This window comes from Trematomus bernacchii, unplaced genomic scaffold, assembly GCF_902827165.1.
Source record: "Trematomus bernacchii unplaced genomic scaffold, fTreBer1.1, whole genome shotgun sequence".
NCBI classification, from domain to species: Eukaryota; Metazoa; Chordata; class Actinopteri; order Perciformes; family Nototheniidae; genus Trematomus; species Trematomus bernacchii.
The window spans coordinates 939474-959710 of NW_022988159.1; the positions used below are offsets into that span (position 1 = coordinate 939474).

Below are 20237 nucleotides of genomic sequence, written 5' to 3' on the forward strand. Positions count from 1 at the left end.
TGCTCATTAACCCTGTTGTTCCCATCAGCAGCAGTCAGCTGTTTTAAGTGCCGGAGTCCTAAAGGTGGGATGTAAGAACAGACTTATTAAAGCCTAATAAAAAAACAGGTTTTATACACAATATAAATAACAAAACTAGACAAAAACTACAGTGCATTAGCATCAGGAAATCAAAGTTATATTTATCTCCAAGTCTTGGTAACAAAGTGCTTAAGTGTACTTCATAGACATTGAGCGTCCATCGAACTTCCCCTTTGTTCCAAAACATCTTCTTTAAAAGTACCAAAAATACAAGATGTCTCCTGAAATATCATGTCACCCTCTGCGTGAGCTGTCCCTTTTCTATTAGAGTCTGACTGTAGTGTGAATCGCACACAAGTGTGACATCCAGCCAGGTGTGTGTGAAGCTTTAAGTCGGTGGGAGGTGTTGCTTCCACCGAAGTGAACGAAGTCTCCATGTACTTGTCACTGGAAGACACCCGACAAAAGCCTGTACATGTACTGATCAACAAAAGTTGACATGTTTTCATATCAATTAAATGCTGATTGGTAAATAGTAAGTAGAGAGTAGTTTACATTTACTTTTGCTCTAGAAATTGACATTGCTACAGCAAAAGGTGAGAAAAAGATTAAAATAAAACACGCAACAAGAAAAAGACGTTAAAACATTAAAAAGTTATTCAAATTACATTCAAAGTAGTTTCTACTCACTTACAAATTGCATATAAGTGTTATTGCACAACAGTGGAGTCGTAGTCTTGTTTGTTGTATTATTGCACGTTGGTGTAATTACACAACATAAGTGGTGTCTTATGCCCCTTTCACACCGCAGCGGAGCCGGCTCTTTTCCCCGAAAACCCGTTGTTACCAAGCTCCAAAAAAAATTCGGTCTAGAAGCAAGAACCGCATACGTCACGCTTACGTCGGAGGCGGGGGCAGGAGCAGGGGCGGGATCAACCTCCTGTACAACAACAAAAAGCCCACGTTTTGTCCAGTTTGTCCACAGCGATGGAAAACCCCAAACTTAAACCGTGGACCAGATTTGTAACACACTGAAAAAAGGTAAGAAGGATTATCGTGACCAAAAGTGAGACCTCGGACGGATTGGCAGCGGTCGTCCGAAAACAAGTCCACATTATGACTTGCTAGACTCTGTCAAAGAACATTTGAAAGTCGCTTGTGACGAATGGAAAGTTCGTGGTGATGTCGTCTTATTATTTCCATTTGGTTTCGACAAAGCAAAACGAGCAGCGCTTCAATACAATCGGCCATTGTTGTTGTTTCCGCGCGGTTTGGCTTTATGAAGCAGACACGCAAACGGTTACGTCATGACGCAAACGATGACGCAATGACGCAGCACCACTCACACTGTGAACAAAACGGGGGCTGAAAATAAAAACCGGTTCCGAACCAGAAGAGCGCAAGCACGGAGCAAGAACGGGAACCACTTTGGTGTGAAAGAGACATTAGTCTTAAATTGTGTGAGTCTATTCTACTCTTATCATTTCAAACACAACAAACGTAGAAGGTGTTGCTTTCTTCTCGCTCATCAACACACACCTGTCTAATGAGTGTCAAATGTAGCCACAACGGTTAATTATGCATCCAAAGACCTGTCCCCGATAGACTTGTTACCATAGCCACCATACGTTCAGGAGTTTCTATAATTAACCACCATTAAAACATGCCGCTGACACTCATAAACACAACTGGTAAGAAAATGTATTTCTTTTAGCTTCATTTCGACTGAATAACCCATGTCCTAAGTCACATGTTTCCAGTTTTATTCAGTGGTGCACACCTGCACAAAGTAACCTGATACATGTGGGAAATGTTTCTTGGACAGATTAAATACCTCCAATACCTCCGCAGTGTTGCAACAAATCTGTCAATCATGGTATAAAACTCACCTCAGTGGTACGAGGAGGCTAATTGTGAATTAACTTCCATATCGTGCGGGTAATTACGGGCTAAAATGTAATTCTGCATGGGTTTAAAATCCAATAAAGCCTGTTAGTGTGGATTCATTTTGAGCGATGCACATAATAACACCTCATTATTTCATCAATGGGTGATTAGCATTTTATTAGCTCAAAATTGTCACTGCTAGTCGCTTAAGAAGAAGAGTTTTTATAGAGTTTGAGTCAATCATCAGGAGGTTATTTAATCATCAGTTTTCATAAGGAGCTTCATGTGAGGTTGTTAAATGTATAATAGGTTTCGGAGAAAAAAAGAAAAGGTACAGTGGCAGCATTTTGAATACAAAGATCAAAATAGACGTTCAGGGTTTCAACAATTTTGTGCTCCAAAAGTAGTGATACAATTTTGGGTTAATTTCAAGGAGGTGTGTAGAAATATCTACTTATAACCGGACACTTTCAGTATTTTTGGAATTTCTGAAGTGCAGTTAAAGAGGCCCTATTATGCTTTTTGGGGTTTTCCCTTTCCTGTAGTGAGTAATATAGTTTGTAGTGCATGTAAATGGTCTGCAAAGGCTAAAATACCTGTGTTCCCCCCCCTCCTGAAACGCCTCCATTAGACTCCTTTGATTACTTCTGTAACATATCGACATCACCATGTAACACTCTAGCTTCTATTGGCTAGCGCTCCAACACATTGTCCGTGATAGGCTAAGGGGGCGGGACATCTCTAAGCGGTTGACCAATCACAACAGAGCCGGCCAGCTAACCAATCAGAGCAGACTGGGCTCTGGTTTCAGACAGAGGGTGAAAAGAGGTGCTGCAGCACAGGCAGTATGAGAAAAATAAAGAGCTTTTTGAACATTGAAGCATGGAGACATGTCACAGGAGAGACACTACATACTAATATACACCTGAACATCAGCAGGAGAGGACTCTTTAAAGTAGAGACACTACATACTGATATACACCTGAACATCAGCAGGAGAGGACTCTTTAAAGTAGAGACACTACATACTGATATACACCTGAACATCAGCAGGAGAGGACTCTTTAAAGTAGAGACACTACATACTGATATACACCTGAACATCAGCAGGAGAGGACTCTTTAAAGTAGAGACACTACATACTGATATACACCTGAACATCAGCAGGAGAGGACTGTTTAAAGTAGAGACACTACATACTGATATACACCTGAACATCAGCAGGAGAGGACTGTTTAAAGTAGAGACACTACTGTACATAGTGATATACACATGAAAATGAGCATCCTAGGGACCCTTTAAAGAGAATAAAGCTTAATACTGTGTTTCCTGTTTGCAGTTTCCTTGACAATATGGCCCTTTTATGATTTATTTGTGTTGCTATCCTATAGAAACAGCAGACCTACTTCAGTCGGATCTATTTTTCTCCAATATATCATATGATTTCAGTTTTAATCATCAAGGTTATCTTCCACAGAAGCACAGAAGACATTATTCAAATGTTCACATAGGCAGAATAATATCCCTACGAGTCACTGCAATTAACTTCACATAAAAATAAAAAGGCAAATATTGAATTACTAGAATTGATGTCCTTTTTTTTGCAATGTTATAATGAACAATGTTGTTAATAGCCTTATATGTGATTGCTCGTGAGCTTTTAAAAAAAAAAGGTTACTCTCAAACTTTGCTCTTAGTAGGAGTGAGTCACTTGATAAATGTCTCATTCTCGGTGAAAAACCTTTTAAAACACTTCGCAGTCATGTAATTCTCTGTTAATTAATATGGAAACGTGGGCACACAATGTGAATGTATAAGATTAAAGAGGCATTCAAAGATTCAAGATCCAAAGGTTTTAATGTCATGCACACAGTGTAGAGATGGCAATTAAAATGTTATGACCTAAACCCAAAGAAGTCTACATATATACAAGTAAATAGAATATGTTATATACAAGAACAAAATGTAACATTGTAATTGCATTGTAAAAAATGCATAACAGATGTAAGAAGTTTCTTCAAAGAGTATTTCATCCTCATTTAGTTTCACATAAAACATCACCTATTCTGCAACCTTTCCTAATTAAAACTAAGATCATGTCACATTACAGGCACACATACATGTATATATGACCCAAATATGTATATATGTTCATTTAATTAATTTCTTATTTTAAAGTTACTTAAAGGTGGGGTAGGTAATTTTGGTGAAACCGGCTCGAGTGCGCTAGAATTAGAAAATACACAACCGGAAAAAATCTGCCACTTCCTTACAGAGCCCCTCCTCCAACACACACGAACGCGCACATGACCAATGAGGGCACGAGATAAGTTTGTGCACAGATGGAAGGCTGACAGGCAGGTAGGCCATCCAGTTATTTTAGCCGGGCCGGCTCAGATGATTGGTCGTGCTTTTTACAGTATTACGGCTTCCAGATGACATTTCTTTATGGATTTTTGGTCAAAGCACTTAAGATATTCATTGCTATCGGGATGTTAAGAGCATTCCATGGAATATAACAAAAAGTGTATCTCGAGCCGGTTTCTCAAACTTACCTACCCCACCTTTAACTGTAAGGGAAGTAGCAACATGTAAAATAACCGGGAGAGAGAAAAAAGGAGAGGAAACTGATTTGTGAAGCCACAAGATGGTCTTTTAATTAATAAAAGAAAAAGTGGCTCACCAGCTAATTTGCAAACTTACGACAAAACAAAACAACTTTCTCATAACAGAAAGCGACCACAGTAAACCATAACACTACTCAGAACTTCTACAAGTTGCACGTCCCACGTAGACAACAACAAAACACTACACTGCTGCACAGATCATCCACTGCCATCCATGCAGCTCACAGGAGAATGAGAGAGCGGGTGTTTCTCAATGTCGAGGAAGGCTGCTCCAGAGCCACTATTTCAACCCAGTCTCACATCTAAACGTGTAATAACTACGTTGGTCCACAACTTGGGACGTAGTATTTCTACAAAAACGCCTCTGAAATTGTAGGATCCCTACGGTTTTTTTCACCATTCATTTCCAATGGCAGGCGTCTATGTCACGTGATCTACAACTTTCTGTCCGCAGAAATAAAAAAACATGGCCGACCGTTTTATTCTCGGTAAAAGATGCCTATTTTAAGGTTAGTTTGGCCATTAAAATGCGTTTTGATGTCATTTGATGCGAGAAATATGAGTTGTTATTTCAGATTATGTGTGCAGTGGATGTACATGATCTTTAGTTTGCTAGTTATTACGAAGAATACTTCAGGAAATTGTGTAAATACAACGTTTTCATTGTTACCAAGGTGGTTGCTAGGGACGCTGCTATCGATATTATGTCTGTTATGTTGTGTAACTGTTTAATGGTGTTATCTTTATTGCTACCCCCTTCCCCGTCAATTGATAGTGTTGGTCCACAGCGCAAACGTATTAGTTTAACAAAATCCGCGTCATAGATACGTTATCTTCCCCTGTGCAATTCTCCAACCCAGTCTCACATCTCACATCACATCGTCATAAACACCGGAAACAGACGTATGCAAGATCCTCAGCTCGGTGATTGGACGGTGTTACGACCCGGCTCAAAAGGCCACAACAAAGAGGAGACACACCATGTCAACGGTTACTAAAATATGTTTATTTAACCAAACAATTCCAATTAGCCAAATCAAATGAAGTGCAACAATAAGTAAAGCATGAGGTGTGGACGTCAGTGGTATCAGTAGTGTAAATGCAGGGTGAGGGTTGCATGGACATGTATGTGTGAGGGTGTTGAGGTGCACAAAGTAAAGCAACTAAAGTAACAACAGCATATACTCAACAACACCGGAGGCCTGCAGGGAAAAGCAGAGAGACCACAGAGAGGAGCAGAGAGGCTTTAAATAGCTGCCCTGAGTTACTGCAATCAACACAGCACAGACAGGACAGCCACACCCTCTCTAATGATGGTCCCACAGGGGCATCACAGACAGTTTAGCCCCAATGCACGTTGGGAAATGGTGTTTATTATCTGAAAACAGGAAGAACTGCCGCCAAAACTGAAAACGTGACGTGGATCATTACATTACATTACATTACATGTCACTTGTTAGACGCTTTTATCCAAAGCGACTTACATACTCAATACTGTGGGCAATCCCCACAGGAGCAATTTGGGGTGAAGTGTCTTGCCCAGGGACACAACGACATGCTGACTGCAGTGGGGTTTGAACCTGTTCTCCCCTGATCCGAACACCAACGCACTATTCCACTGCGCCACACGCCTCCCCGATCATAAATATATCAGCAGTTAAACAGTTAACTTTAGATTTATTTTCACACAATACTTCTCCTTGCAGTATCAACACTAATTCGGCTGACTTTTATATTTGATCCAATTGGTAGATAGGCTGTATTTACACCATAACGGTGCACAGCTGATAGAAAGGGACACCTACTGGTTAAAGCACGTTATTGAATTTTATTATTTGTATTATTAGATATTAATAGGATCCCTATAAAGTATATTCATTACTCGTTATTCTCTACTAATAGTTAATTAAAGACTGTATATAATGACTATTTTGCACATCCCTTTCAAGATTTCAAGATTTTCTAAGGTTTATTGACATATCATATTATACACAACTACGGTGTAGTTATGCAATGAATGAAAAACTTGGGTCACAGGTTCCTCAACAGTGCATTACAAGACATCTATCAATATGTGTTTATACCTCCAGCAATGTTAACTATGTTGAAGCACTTATTTTAACTGATATTATACATATGTATTACTCTTATAAGATGTATGTAGATAGTATAAGAAATGTGCAGAATATGACAGTTTAATGGTGGCATTTCGCTGACAACTGTAAACAGGCTTGTCTATTTGAGGAACTGGCTCAGTGCAAAGAAGTAGACGGTTGGGAGAGAGTGAAGAGAGAGAGAGAGTTTCCAGGTTGTTGTGTTGAGAATATTCAGGAGAATATTTGTCATTGTTCCAATGATAATAAACAAACATTTGCATAAAGCATATTTGTCCACTCATACGTTGATAATGCTGCGTTCACACCGGACGCGATGCGATGTTTGGGGGCGGCGCGATTACATGTAAAGTCAATGCAGAGACGCGGACAGACGCGAATTCGCTCCGACGGCGCGCATGAAGCGGTGGACGCGGCGCGAATCACGCGATTGAGGCGATTGAACGGTGCCGCGTTAAACGCGAGAGTTCAATTTTTTCAACTCGAGCGTTAAATTCACGTGACGCGTTCTCGCGGAAGCCAATCAGCGGTGAGGATCTCAGCCGCCGTCACTGACGTTCAACCACACAACATCAGCCGTTAGCTGTTAGCAGTTAGCACACAGAGCTCACAGCTCCTCATATCCGTTTAGAAACTGGACAAAAGTTAAACAAGTACAAACCACAGACTATCTGTGTCATGGTGAATACAGTCGCTGCTTATTTATGTCTGTAGGCCGTTGTTATGAGTGTGGAATGAGCATATACTGTACAACGTTAGCTTAGCCTGGTCGACCCGATCTTCATTCAGAAAACAAGCATTTTAAAAGGTTTTTCGCCTGCCGTCTTGTCTGCAGACTTGTCAAAGCATTAATTCATGGTTGTTACTAACCGGTATCAGTATGTTGTTACTTCGGCATCATTTAGAAACGTGTATTACAATTTAATCACCGTAAAATATGTTCATTTGTTGTAGTTGCAGCTCCCGAGCCAGCGCGTCTTGTTTGAATGATGCGAGTAAACACAGCTGGCAGCCGCGGTGAAACTCCAGCGTTTAGAGCGATGCGATAGGAGCGATTAGAGCGAAGCGAATATTCGCATCGCGTCCGGTTAGAATTAAAAACTTGAAAAATATTCCTCTAAGGTACATTTAGAACAGATAAAAAATGTGCGATTCATTTGCGATTAATCGCGATTAACTATGGACAATCATGCGATTAATCGTGATTAAATATTCGACTGACAGCCCTAATATATATATATATACACCAAAGGAAGGCCAATACGGGTAGCTGCTCTCAGGAGGGAGTCCAGGACAAAAGAGAGAAGGAAAGTAGCCTTCGCTCAGAATCTGTGTTACCTTCAAGGACAAGGGGAAAAATGTACAGGTAACAAAACAGAGGACTAGACTTCAACTGTCACACACACTCCACGAGGTTTTGCCTCAGCTCAAGTTGAGGTAACTGTAAAGATACGGGTCCAGCTCTCGGAGAGCATTGATCAGAACCCTGCTGGCTGCAGCTCCTTTATTTCGCACCGCGTCCACCACCTCTCGTGCTCCGTCATTTTTGGGTTTGGTTCTGGCTGACGTCATTTCAGATTCACTGATCACTTCAGACTCAAAGAGTTTATCCAGAAGGTCGTTCAGGACAGTTGGAGACACTCGTTGAATGAACTCTGTCCGAACTGAAAGCAGCCTCTGGTCAGCTGGGACTCTGCTCTCTGCTGAGACTCTGCTCTCTGCTGGGACTCTGCTCTCTGCAGGGACTCTGCTCTCTGCTGGGATTCTGCTCTCTGCAGGGACTCTGCTCTCTGCTGAGACTCTGCTCTCTGCTGAGACTCTGCTCTCTGCTGGGACTCTGCTCTCTGCTGGGACTCTGCTCTCTGCTGGGACTCTGCTCTCTACTGGGACTCTGCTCTCTGCTGGGACTCTGCTCTCTGCTGGGACTCTGCTCTCTGCTGGGACTCTGCTCTCTGCTGGGACTCTGCTCTCTACTGGGACTCTGCTCTCTGCAGGGACTCTGCTCTCTGCTGAGACTCTGCTCTCTGCTGAGACTCTGCTCTCTGCTGGGACTCTGCTCTCTGCTGGGACTCTGCTCTCTGCTGGGACTCTGCTCTCTGCTGAGACTCTGCTCTCTGCTGAGACTCTGCTCTCTGCTGGGACATTTTTCTGGGACAATGCATGCCTTGGGCCTGGTAGATAAACGGGGAAAATACTTTAGTTAACCAACAATCACATTAAACAGATCTCTTAAAAATTAAAGTAACTCGACAATCCCAGAGGTGGATTTCTGTTCACTTAAAGTTATAATATGTAACATTTCCTCATTCAAATGTATAAAAACTCCTACACCTGTATTATTTAGACTTGGTTGAGTTGTGTACATAGATTATCCCAAAAAGTTCAGAGAGACGTGTCATCTTAAAGGTAACAGTACGTTCATCACGGTCTCCTGTAATGCTGTAATCCACTTAAGCATGAGAAGCTGAAGACTACAACTCCCATGATGCCACGCTGTTTCACCACCACACCACTCTAGTTTTTACTATAGTTTTAGAACATTACAGATTGTGTTTTTAATGTTGTAATGATGCGCTGCCATGGAGCCTTAATAGAGAAGGCTATGAGATGGAGCTTTAGAGTTATCAGTCTATCACTGGGTCTGAGCTCAGGTGGAGTCTTTACCTTCCAGTGACACGCGATAACTCCAGACTTCATTTCCACCTAGGTCCTTGAGCTTCAAATCCACTCTCTTTGTGCTCGTCGTCAGGGAAACTTGAAATGTCGGATCGTAATCTGGTCCAAAACTTGATACAAATCTTTTACTCTGAAAACCAGAAGCAGAAGTTAAAAGTTTATCTGTTTCTTTCCTGATCGTGGATCCACATGCAGATACATGTGTGTTAATGATCATTGTGTTTCTTTAGAGGAGTATCAGTGACTCACCTTAGGCTGAATGTAGAAGCCCTCAGGTTCACAGTGCACACTGTAACCTTTGTACAGTTCCAGCTCACAGTCGGTGGAGATTGTGATGTTCACAGCAGGTTTGTGTTGATCAGCAACCTTCAGTAACAGAGTAACTTTAGTTATGCTCAGATAGTCAAGGCAACTTTATTTAAAGATCACATTAAACAACAACAAACGTTGAAAGACCTGCTCCACAAAGTGATGAGATATACAATCAATCACAACATAATTATAAGTATATATTGCCTTTGTAAAGGAATATTAAAATTAGATTATTTTAATTCTTTGAGATAAGCTATTGAAGAAGCTATTCCAACATTAACCAGAACACAAACCGTCTGTGTCAGTTACACAACACAAAAGGCTGCTGCCCAAGCTGTAAAATGTGGCTGGTAGGGATGAGATCACGTTGTCTTGGCAGTGATTCATCTCAGCAGGTCTTTCAGCTCTGTGTGATGTGTTTAACATTAATGCCATCAGTTTCCGCAGACAGAAAGACATGCTGAGAGAGAATCATACAAAACCACAAAGAGCAATCTGAAGATTTACAGTTCAGATAGATCTTATTCTTCTCCCAGCACGAGAAGGTTTGAGAAGAAGAGCAGTGTGTGTGGAAACAGCTGTGGTTTAAACCAGTATTTAGTCTGATGGTGAGCACATGGCCTTACCTCCTTCTTAGGGACGTTTTTCTGCAGCAGATGTACATCCAGTGTTTGCTCCTCGCTGACCGGGGGTCGTAGGAACACCAGAATCTTGCCCTCTACTCGCAGAAGCAGAACCCTTTTAATGATATTCCAGACCAGGCCAAAGAGAGAGAGGTGAGGCACCTTCACCACCACGTGAGTGCGTGTGACCTCCAGCGGCTCCAAGATGCTCAGGCCTTCATCAGTGATGTGGACGACAGACAACAGGCCGTCCAGGAGCAGCACTGTGGAGCAAAGAGCTGGTCATCTGTTGCATTGCTGCTGAAACAGCTTCATCATATTCAATGTCTCACCACTTTAGTTCAGAGCTAATGTTCATCTAATGTCATTCACTTTGGAGCCTCACTAGGATGTACCAGTTTATATCCTCCACCTTTTATTCTAATGTTTCATTATTGTTCCGCCCCCTGTGATCTTTCTGGATGTGAGCATTTACTGTTATGCATAAACTTTATTCATTCTTTTTTATTCACAAGACTGCTGAAATGTTTGTAATCTGCTGTCAGAACAGCTTAACTGTGTCCGGTCTCATGTCTGAGTGATTCTCTAGATCTGTGAAGAGTTTTCTAAAGCTTTTAGGGCGTAGAAAGTCTAACTTATAAATGTTGCTAACTCTCTGTTACTGTTGTGATGCTAAGCTAGCAGTTTGATTAATTCATACTTTGTTATTCATCTGTTGCTCTTTCTGCTCTTTACATTGTCTGTCTTGCTGAACCATGCACAAAACAAAACAACAGACAATGTAAAGAGCAGAAAGAGCAACAGATGAATAACAAAGTAAGAATGAATCAAACTGCTAGCTTAGCATCACAACAGTAACAGAGAGTTAGCGTTGAGTTAGCACTGTTAGCAGCTGAGCATGCTGTGGACTGACCAATCACAGTTTAAATCTCTTTAATATTACAGAGACTGCAGAGGGCCCAAAGAAAAACTAACTCAGTATTTAGAGCTGCATTGCATCGTATGCTTCAATAATGATGTCATGCAACACATCGACTACGGTAAATGGATGTTTTAATAATTTAATTATTCTTCTTTTGAAACAGATTTGGTGCCTGAATTATACTGTTGCTATATTTGTTAAACTAGTTTAATAAAGCTGCTTTATAACTCTTGAACGCTAGTGAATAGTATAAAGTGCTAATCATTATATAAGTGTATTTGTTAACACTAGATGTCTTTACCTTCCTCTGTCTCACTGTGTGGCAGGTGGAGCTGGCAGACGGCAGCTTCATCAGAACTCTTCACGTCGAACAGCGGCCCTGCTGGCTTCTTGCCATGTGATTGGAGGAGGCTCTCCTCCCAAGGGACCGTCCTGTACAGAAGCTCCGCCTCCTGAGCCATGACGAACACCAGGCCAGTTGAATCACACTGGAACTCACCTGGACCAGGACACCTGAACCTGTAGACACACAGGGGACAAGTTACTACAACAAGCCTTCACTGGCCTGTGTTCTGACTGACAGGTGTTCATCCAGCTGGAGTCTGACCTGGAGGAGGGTTTGTTGAAAGATCTGAAACACCTGATGATTACAGGAACATCACTGAAGATGTGTCCACATGCATCACAATGTGTGTAAACACATTTTCATTAAAGTGGACCTATCATGCTATATTTAAATGATATATTGTAGGGCCATACCTATATAAGGTATATTTATACGTTTCTGTTTTCAAAATACCAAACAGATCATGCATTTTAGCCATGCCTCATTTCGCTCTATTTGCTGTTCTCCAGCCCTGTTTTTGCAGGGGGCTGATTCTGTGAGCTGCAGCTGACCACGCCCCCCTGCAGGAGAGGGGAGCGTGCTCTGATCAAGTCAGAAGAGGGGGAGAAAAATAGATCTCCGTCCTCCGTGTTTTATTATATTATTATATAGAGTCGTTATTCATTTGTTTTAAAGCTCAATAAATAACAAAGAAGACCTTTGACCGGCACTTTTCTAATTTTGTCCGGAAGATTTAAACTTTAACGGACATCTTGACCGGAGAAAGAAAACCTAACTGAAACTCTGCCGCACGGTCCCCTCGTTCCTTGGAAGAGGTGGAGAGGTGGGTGTTTGTCATCTGCTGGTGGACTAACCGGAGAGAATTACAGTGCTTGCCTGACGTCAGGACAGTGTTCAAATCTGGATCAGTTTTTATCAGATCCGTTGCAGCCCCTTTTTTAGAGATTTGGGTATGGAGGAAAATAGAGAGGGTTGTGTGACTCACTTGGTGAGTTCCCTGGAACACCGGGGGACACATATTCATGTATAAAAGACGTACAAAAGTGCATTTTGCATGATAGGTCCCCTTTAAATTAACAAAACGTCTAGTCCAGCGAGGATCTAGACTGGTACAAGAAAACAATCCTTCCTACACACAGAGGCATTATTTTATTTACGTCTGTTGGAAAGAGATTGGATGCAATACCTCAAGGTGAAAGACATGAAATCAAACACAATTAAATGAATATATATTTTTCATGTGTTTACTTTAAAATAATGTTTGGTCATGTTATAGGATTACCTGTATGAAGACTCAGTTGTGAGTTCAGGTGAGAAGGATTCAGGAGCCTGGAACAAACAAAGTTAGTTATTTTAATATAAATCAAGTTAAGTTCTAGCTTCATGAAACCAAACCACAATTCCACAACATATTCAGACCAATTTGAAAAATGCAAATGAGTCTGGATCATCTGAGTTCATTGTCAATTTCAAACGGGTTATTAATGGGTTAACATGTCACAGCAGTACCAGCCAATCACAGCACAGTATTACCAGCCAATCACAGTAACAGCCAATCACAGCACATTGGGGCGGGATATTGTTTAGGTTTCTAGATAAATTGCGAGCGTTAGTGCATTTAACTTGACAGCCCTAATAATTATATTTCATTCAGTGGTGAAATAAATATACTTCACTCTGTACAACTGCTCCTCTCTCACCTTTCTGTCTGTCTTCACTTCCTGTTCCACATCGGAGTCACCTGATGGAGAGAGGTGGTGACAGAGAAAAATAATAATAAAACAATAATAATAATTCTTGTACTATAAATATATTTTAAGATCAGATTTAATGTACAATAGTTTGATTTCAGTACTCACAGGTCTTCTGGATCTTGGCTGTGATCGTCTCACCATATCTGATACTGCAGGGAGATGCATGACACAGAAATACTTCACCAACAATCAATTAAATATCTGGTAAATAAAGTCTCAGAGATGGAAGAATGCAATGACTACCTGGAAAATAAGACCAGGCAAAACAATGCGTGTATATTCAACATACCAGAGAAAAGTGAAGGAGAGAATATGTCAACTTTTCTGAAGAAACTATTCAACGAGGTGCTTAAAATACCGGGAGATTTTAACATCACCAGAGTGCACCGGGAGTACAGAGAAGTCAAGGATCGTGCCAGACAGACTATTGTTGTTTTCCTAAACTTTGAGACCAAGAAGCAAATACTACAGGCTGCATGGGGAAAGAAGGAAGTAACTTATAGCGGTATGCAAATCTTCTTTGATCATGACCTTTAAAGTAAGACAACAAAGAGCCTTGTACAGACCTATCAGAGACCAACTAATGGCCAAAAATATCAAATCGCACATCTTGGCCCCGGCAACATTGAACGTTTTCAGCGAAGATGGGACCACACAGACATATGGGAATCCTAAAGCTGCGGGGAAGGCTCTCGTAGAACGGGGTCTGGTAGTTGGTGTGCCCCCACCGCGTGACCAAGATACCCGGAGCATGGAACGGGACACCGGGCAGCGACAACGATGGGAAGTGGATAATAAACAACGGAGCAGTCGGAGCATTACTGAACTGGTACAGGAGGCAGAGAAGAACCTTGGCATATGTGAGGGAAAACAGTATGCAGATCACGGTTGAAACGGCTATTATGTTTCAGAACTGCGGTTAGTCTTTCTCGCAGGTCTGCCTACTTACGTTAATTAAGGATAACCGTATGAGCCTGGTTAGAGGCTTTATTTATGTTTTCCTTATTAGACAAGAAACCCTTTATGGCATGGAATGTTTGTTTTTGTTTTCTGCTTCATTTCTGGATTATTCTCTTTGTTTAAGCCCATCTTCTTCTTCTTCGATATATACTGTATATGTAGAAAGTACATTGAAAGGGGTTGTGACCGCAAAAATGCCAATTAACTCCATGGCAAATGAAATACAGGCATATTATATTGTTTTTGTGATTTATGTGTACGTCAGTAGGTGTTATATGTTTTTTAGGTTTACAGTTTGGGTCCTTATCAAGTATTTAAAAAAGGTTGACGAAGTTATATCACTCATTTTAGATGATACATGACATGTACTAGTACTACGATTGCAACTTATAACTGTAACGGCTTGGCTAATGTCTCTAAAAGAAATGAAGTTTTTACTTGGTTGAAAGATAAAAACAATATTACAATTATTTGTGTGCAGGAAACGCATTCTAATTTGGAAAACGAGTTGAAATGGAAATCAGAATGGGGTGGAGATATTTATTTCAGTCATGGCACTACTAATAGTAGGGGTGTTATGATTATGTTTAAAAAAGAAATTCAACACTTAGACCCCCTTTACACAAGAACGAAACGGGTTGTATCCGCATAGTTTCTCTTGCGTATAGCCCTTTCATTTACACGAGGCCTTAACTAAACGATAGAAACGGACCCCACAAACGATAACGGGTCCCGCCTCTCCCCACCTCTGCTGCTCACTGCTGTAGCATGGTCAGTAGCTACTGTCAGTAGCTACTGCTAGTGCTACTGCTACTGACCATGCTACAGATGTTAGTACAACATCTACAGCTCGACCATGCTACAGATGTTAGTGCAAAATCTACAGCTCCTCTACCACAATCATCAGCAACAAGTGGACATGAAAAATTACATGAACTACTACATGTTGCTAAATCCACCGCGGGGCATAAACAGAAGGGCAACCATGGCAACCATGCTCCGGGGTCTTCTTCGCTGCTTTTGGTGTATTTCGTGGCGGAAGTTACAGCGCCACTTACAGTCCCGGCATATGTACTACAGCGTGTCCAGCACTTTCGAGCGGTCTCGTGTGGAAGTACAGCGCCATTTACAGTCCCGGCATATGTACTACAGCGTTTTCAGCGGTCTCGTGTGAACAGACACGTTAAATGAAACGAATGCGTGTGAATGGAAGACTTTTTTGAAAATGCATACTGTGCATAAACGCAAACGTTCCCGTGTAAAGGCAGCCTTAGTTCATTCTGTACAAACTGATGAGGATGGAAGGTGGATTATGTTAGAGGTGACAGTGGATGACTTGCACGTAAATATCATTAATATCTATGGTGATGATAATCCAAACTTTTTTGAGGAGATCCATAAAGTTATCTCCTCTCTAAAAAAAATATTATAGTTGGAGATTTCAATAGGGTGTTAAACATAAGTAAGGATCGTACAGGTACTCATTATTTTAATAATCACCCACAGGCCTTAAATGAAATCCAACGACTCAAGGCATCCTTAGATTTAGTGGATATTTGGAGACAAAGAAATCCAAATTCAAGCAGGTATACGTGGCGCAGGGGACAACAAGCTAGTCGCATTGACTACTTTCTTATCACCTTTTCCCTGGTTCACAAAGTATTAAAATGTAGTATTGGTGACCGATTAAGATCTGACCATGCCATCGTAACACTGCAAATTATTACAGCAGAATATCCCAGAGGGCGGGGGTATTGGAAATTCAACCTATCACTTTTAAATGATACGGATTTGATTGAAAAAACTAAAGAACTAATCAAAGATTTTTTTCAAATTAATAATAATTAATCGGACCCTCACAACGTCTGGGAAGCCTTTAAGTGTGTTTTTAGAGGACACACTGTTAAGATGGGGTCATGGAAACAAAAACAATATTTGATAAAGGAGAAGAGTCTAATAGAGGAGGTCAATGAATTGACTAAAACGTTGGATGAAAAGCAATCGTTATGCATAGAAACAACTTATTTGATAAAGAATAAACAACTAGAACTGGAACATTTATACTCTGAGCGAGTGAATGGTATAATTTATAGATCCCGTGCCACATGGATGGAAAAAGGGGAAAAGTGCACGGCTCATTTTTTAAGACTCAACCAAAGAAATTCTTCCAAAAAAACCATTATGAGCCTGTATACTCCAAATGGTATTCTACTTACATCTCCACAGGAAATATTAGCTGAAGAGGTGGATTATTTTAAAACCTTATATGCTCTGGCTCCAGAGTCTCCTGTAGGATCCAATATTGAGTTATTTTTTCAAAAGAATTATGATCAGATACTGTCAGTAGATCAGCAACTGATGTCGCGTTTCCACTACACGGCCTCGCTCGGCCCCGCTCGGTATGGCTGGGCCTCGTTAGGACTGGCTCACTTTATGGCGCATTTCCATTACAGTTTAGGAACTGGGGCAGTATCTATAGTAACGCAGTGTAGGCGGAGCCGTGACGTGATCTTCAATGAGGACCCCAGAAAAACAACACAGCCGTTAGCTGTTAGCACTCAGAGCTCACAGCTCCTCATATATGTTCAGAAACTAGACAAAAGTTAAACAAGTACAAACCACAGACTGCCTGTGTCATGGTGAATACAGTCGCTGCTTTATTTATGTCTGTATAGGCCGTTGTTGTGAGTGTGGACGGTCGGGGCATATACTGCGTTAGCTTAGCCAATCTCCATTTAGAAAACAAGCATTTTAAAAGGTTTTTCCCCTGCCGTCTGTCTGCAGACTTGACAAAGCATTAATTCATGGTTTTTACTAACCGGTATCAGTATGTTGTTACTTCGGCATCATTTTGAAACGTGTATTACAATTAAATCACGGTCAAATATGTCCATCTTGTTGTAGTTGTTGCCCCCTTGCCAGCGACGCTCTCTCTAGTTTAGCATACTCAGCCCGACTCAGCCTCGTTGCCTCTGGCCCCACGATTTTATGAGGCCAGAAAAACTGTGAATTAGGACCCGCCGGCCGGTACTAGGCCAAGTGGAAACGCAACCAAAGACGGGCCGCTGACGTCACAGCCCTCTTAAACCGGGCTGCGGGCTGTAGTGGAAACGCGCCATAAGTTGTGAAGGAAACATTTTAGAAGAAGAGTTACTGGATGCTATTAATTCCTTCGCTCCTGGTAAATCACCAGGGATTGACGGTATGCCTGTTGAAGTTTATAAAACCTTCTACACAAACATTAAAAAACCTCTATTGGCATCCTTTAACTACTCCTTTACACAAGGAATATGATCAGATACACAGAAAGAAGGCATCATCACATTGTTACTGAAGCAAGACCCAGAGGGGCATTACAAGAATCCTGTTCATATGAAGCATTGGAGACCACTGACACTACTTTGTTGCGATACCCGCATTCTGTCCAAATGTATTGCACGGAGAATCAAAATAGTAATTGGGAATATAATAAAACTTGATCAAACAGGTTTTATAAAAGGGCGTTATATCTCTCACAGGCTCCGCCCTCTACTGGACTCTATGGGTACTACCTTATCCCGCGTGCATTCTCCCACTGAGACTTCTATAGACGTAGCCGGCCGAGGGCGGGCCTACCTGAATGCGCGTGCATCACACCGTATAAAAGGAGGCCTCGCCTCCTGACTATCATCCTTTTTCTCTTCAGCAGCGGAAGTGATTCCACGAGCTTCGAGACGATTGAGAAAAGGAGAGTAAAGTGTAGGACCTACCCGAAATGCCCGAATCTAATTACCCTTCTGCTTCACGTCCTTGGGGCCTGACCACGTGGTGGGTAATATGGGCCCGACGCTGACATACCCAGACTGCCTGATGATCCCGCGGCTCACACAAGAGCATCGTGGGCAGCACTTCCTGGCGAGGGCTACCCCGCAGGAGGAGTCGGTGGATCTGGAGCTCGACGTCGTGGACGTAGGCGATTCGGGGAGCGAGGTGACGTCTCCCGGTTCTTCCGATGGGGGACGAGGAGGACGCTTCGCTGACCGGAGGTCCAACTCTCAGGTCTGCGCGGATCGATTTCCCGGCGGTGATGACTCTGGCGGCGGAGCGTGAAGGCTTACCGCTCCCCCCACCGCTGCTACCGAGGCCTGTAAACCTCCTGAGATTTACGGCCCGGTGCGTCCGGCGCAGCCGACCTTCGTTTCGCCCCAGCTGCCAGAGGTATGGCGGTGTGTGGAGGCGACATGGCAGCAGCCATTTAAAACGAAGGCCCCGATAGCCGCCATGGCGGGTATTGTTAAGGTGGTGGATCGCTCGGACACGACATGTCCAGGTGTGCCCCCCCCCCTCGATGAGAGGCTGGCGGCCCATCTGCTTCCGCGGCTGGTTGGGCGGAGGGTAAACGTCCTCTGCCCCCGCTGCCCCGGGACCGAGACACCTGGAATATCTGGATAAGTTGTTCAAGCTCGGTACGCAGATGGCGGCTGCGGCCGATAATCTTGGCGTGTTGGCGTCTTCCTGATCACCCCTCAGGCAGACGGCCCCGCCCTCCCGTCTCAGGACGAGAGCGATTATTCGGACCACGCTGTTAGTCAGATGAGTAATCTGATTTATGGCGTGGCCACCGCAGCAGGGCGGATGATTTCCCTGGCCACAGTGGCGTCTCGTCACGTGTGGCCAGGGCTCACGGCCCTATCTAAGAAGGATCGAGAAGATCTCCTCGGAGCCCCCGTGTCCACGGAGGGGCTCTTTGGGTCGGTCTCCTCGGTCACCCAGCGCTTCAGCCGCCTAGAGGAGGAGAGAGTCCAGCTTAGCCGCATGCTATCGCTGGCTCCTCCTCAGGCCCCGCTACGCGCCCCCCTCGCGGATGCAGGGGAGGGAGCGTAGTGCGACAGTGAAGCGGAGGGAGAGGCGCCGGCACGGGGGTCCCGTAGCTGCGGCGCCCTCCACTCTACGGCCCACCCCGTGGCACCGGCATACCGGCAATCACGGGGAGGGGCTGCCCGACAGAGGCGTTAGGAGTTATCTGCCTATTTAATGCCCAGATCCCTGTCAAAACTTTTTAAATAAAGATGGTGTTGATCTGTATCCAAGTCTGAGTGTCCTTTGTTTCCACAATACACTTGCACATGTTGATGACTGTACAAATTCCCCACTCGCCGCCCCAGCTATAGCTCCCGTTAGGGAGGAGGCTAGTGGGAGTGCGCAGATGAGAGTGATAAACCGCAGGCAGCACTGTTATAGTGCGGTGCGGGCACAGGGACATTATGGCCGATGTTTTTCTGTTAGAAAACATTCTATGCCTGAAGCTAAGACTCCAAATAATACTGTTTACTATAGTGATAGGGGCTGCATTATAGCAACGCCCGCACTTGTAAAGAGGCCCCCGAGAGCGGGCCGCGGTGCGTTCATGGACAGAAGAAGCTCCGATTAATGCCTCTTTCTCTCTAAGAGGAAACTGCATTATAGAAAAACGGCCCTTTCTGTGTCAGCCCACCATGGGTCAAACTTCCTTTTATGGAGGGTTTGACGGCGGAGTGGGCCACCAGAGAGTACCACAGCTTCATAGCTGCGGCTTCGCAGCTGATTGCACATCCCCTAACACAATGTTATGGGGAATGGAAACTCAGCTGTGTACTGACAAGGTGGATGGACAGGACGCTGAAACAGGGCTATTCACTCCAGTTTGCAGCATCCCACCTCCTTTTATGGGCATGCGAGAGGTAAATCTGTCTTCCCAGGAGGAGATGGGTTTCCTCTCAGCAGAGATTCAGGCTCTGGTGCAGAAACAGGCTGTGTCTGTTGTGCATCCTCAGCACAGAGAGAAGGGTCTTTATTCCATGTATTTCCTGGTTCTCAAGAAAACAGGGGAATTCAGACCTATTCTAGATCTCCGGGGCCTGAATCGTCATATTTCCAGCAGGAAATTCCACATGTTAACTGTGAAACAGTTACTGGGGCTTGTGCAGCCAGGCGATTGGTTCACCACCATCGACCTGAAAGACGCGTACTTTCATGT

At 43.1% G+C, this 20237-nt stretch overlaps 1 protein-coding gene across 1 annotated transcript; it reads right to left on the reverse strand.

The window, feature by feature from the left end:
* Positions 1–8071: 8071 nt before the first annotated feature.
* LOC117475921 (caspase recruitment domain-containing protein 8-like) lies at positions 8072–15948 on the reverse strand. The gene is made up of 9 exons (XM_034122264.1): positions 15941–15948; positions 13388–13431; positions 13229–13269; positions 12811–12857; positions 11484–11701; positions 10264–10523; positions 9575–9691; positions 9314–9455; positions 8072–8211 (listed from the first exon to the last, which is right to left on the reverse strand). The coding sequence occupies exons 1-9, from the start codon at positions 15946–15948 to the stop codon at positions 8072–8074; spliced, it is 1017 nt and encodes a 338-aa protein (XP_033978155.1).
* Positions 15949–20237: the final 4289 nt, after the last annotated feature.

Bases quoted from the DNA above. Each gene is read 5' to 3' on its own strand.
- LOC117475921 (XM_034122264.1), bottom strand. The intron at 13,270-13,387 runs GTGAGTACTGAA...TCTCTCCATCAG, and splicing joins AGCCAAGATCCAGAAGACCT to GTGACTCCGATGTGGAACAG. The intron at 10,524-11,483 runs GTAAAGACATCT...TTTGCTCCACAG, and splicing joins ACACAGTGAGACAGAGGAAG to TGCTGCTCCTGGACGGCCTG.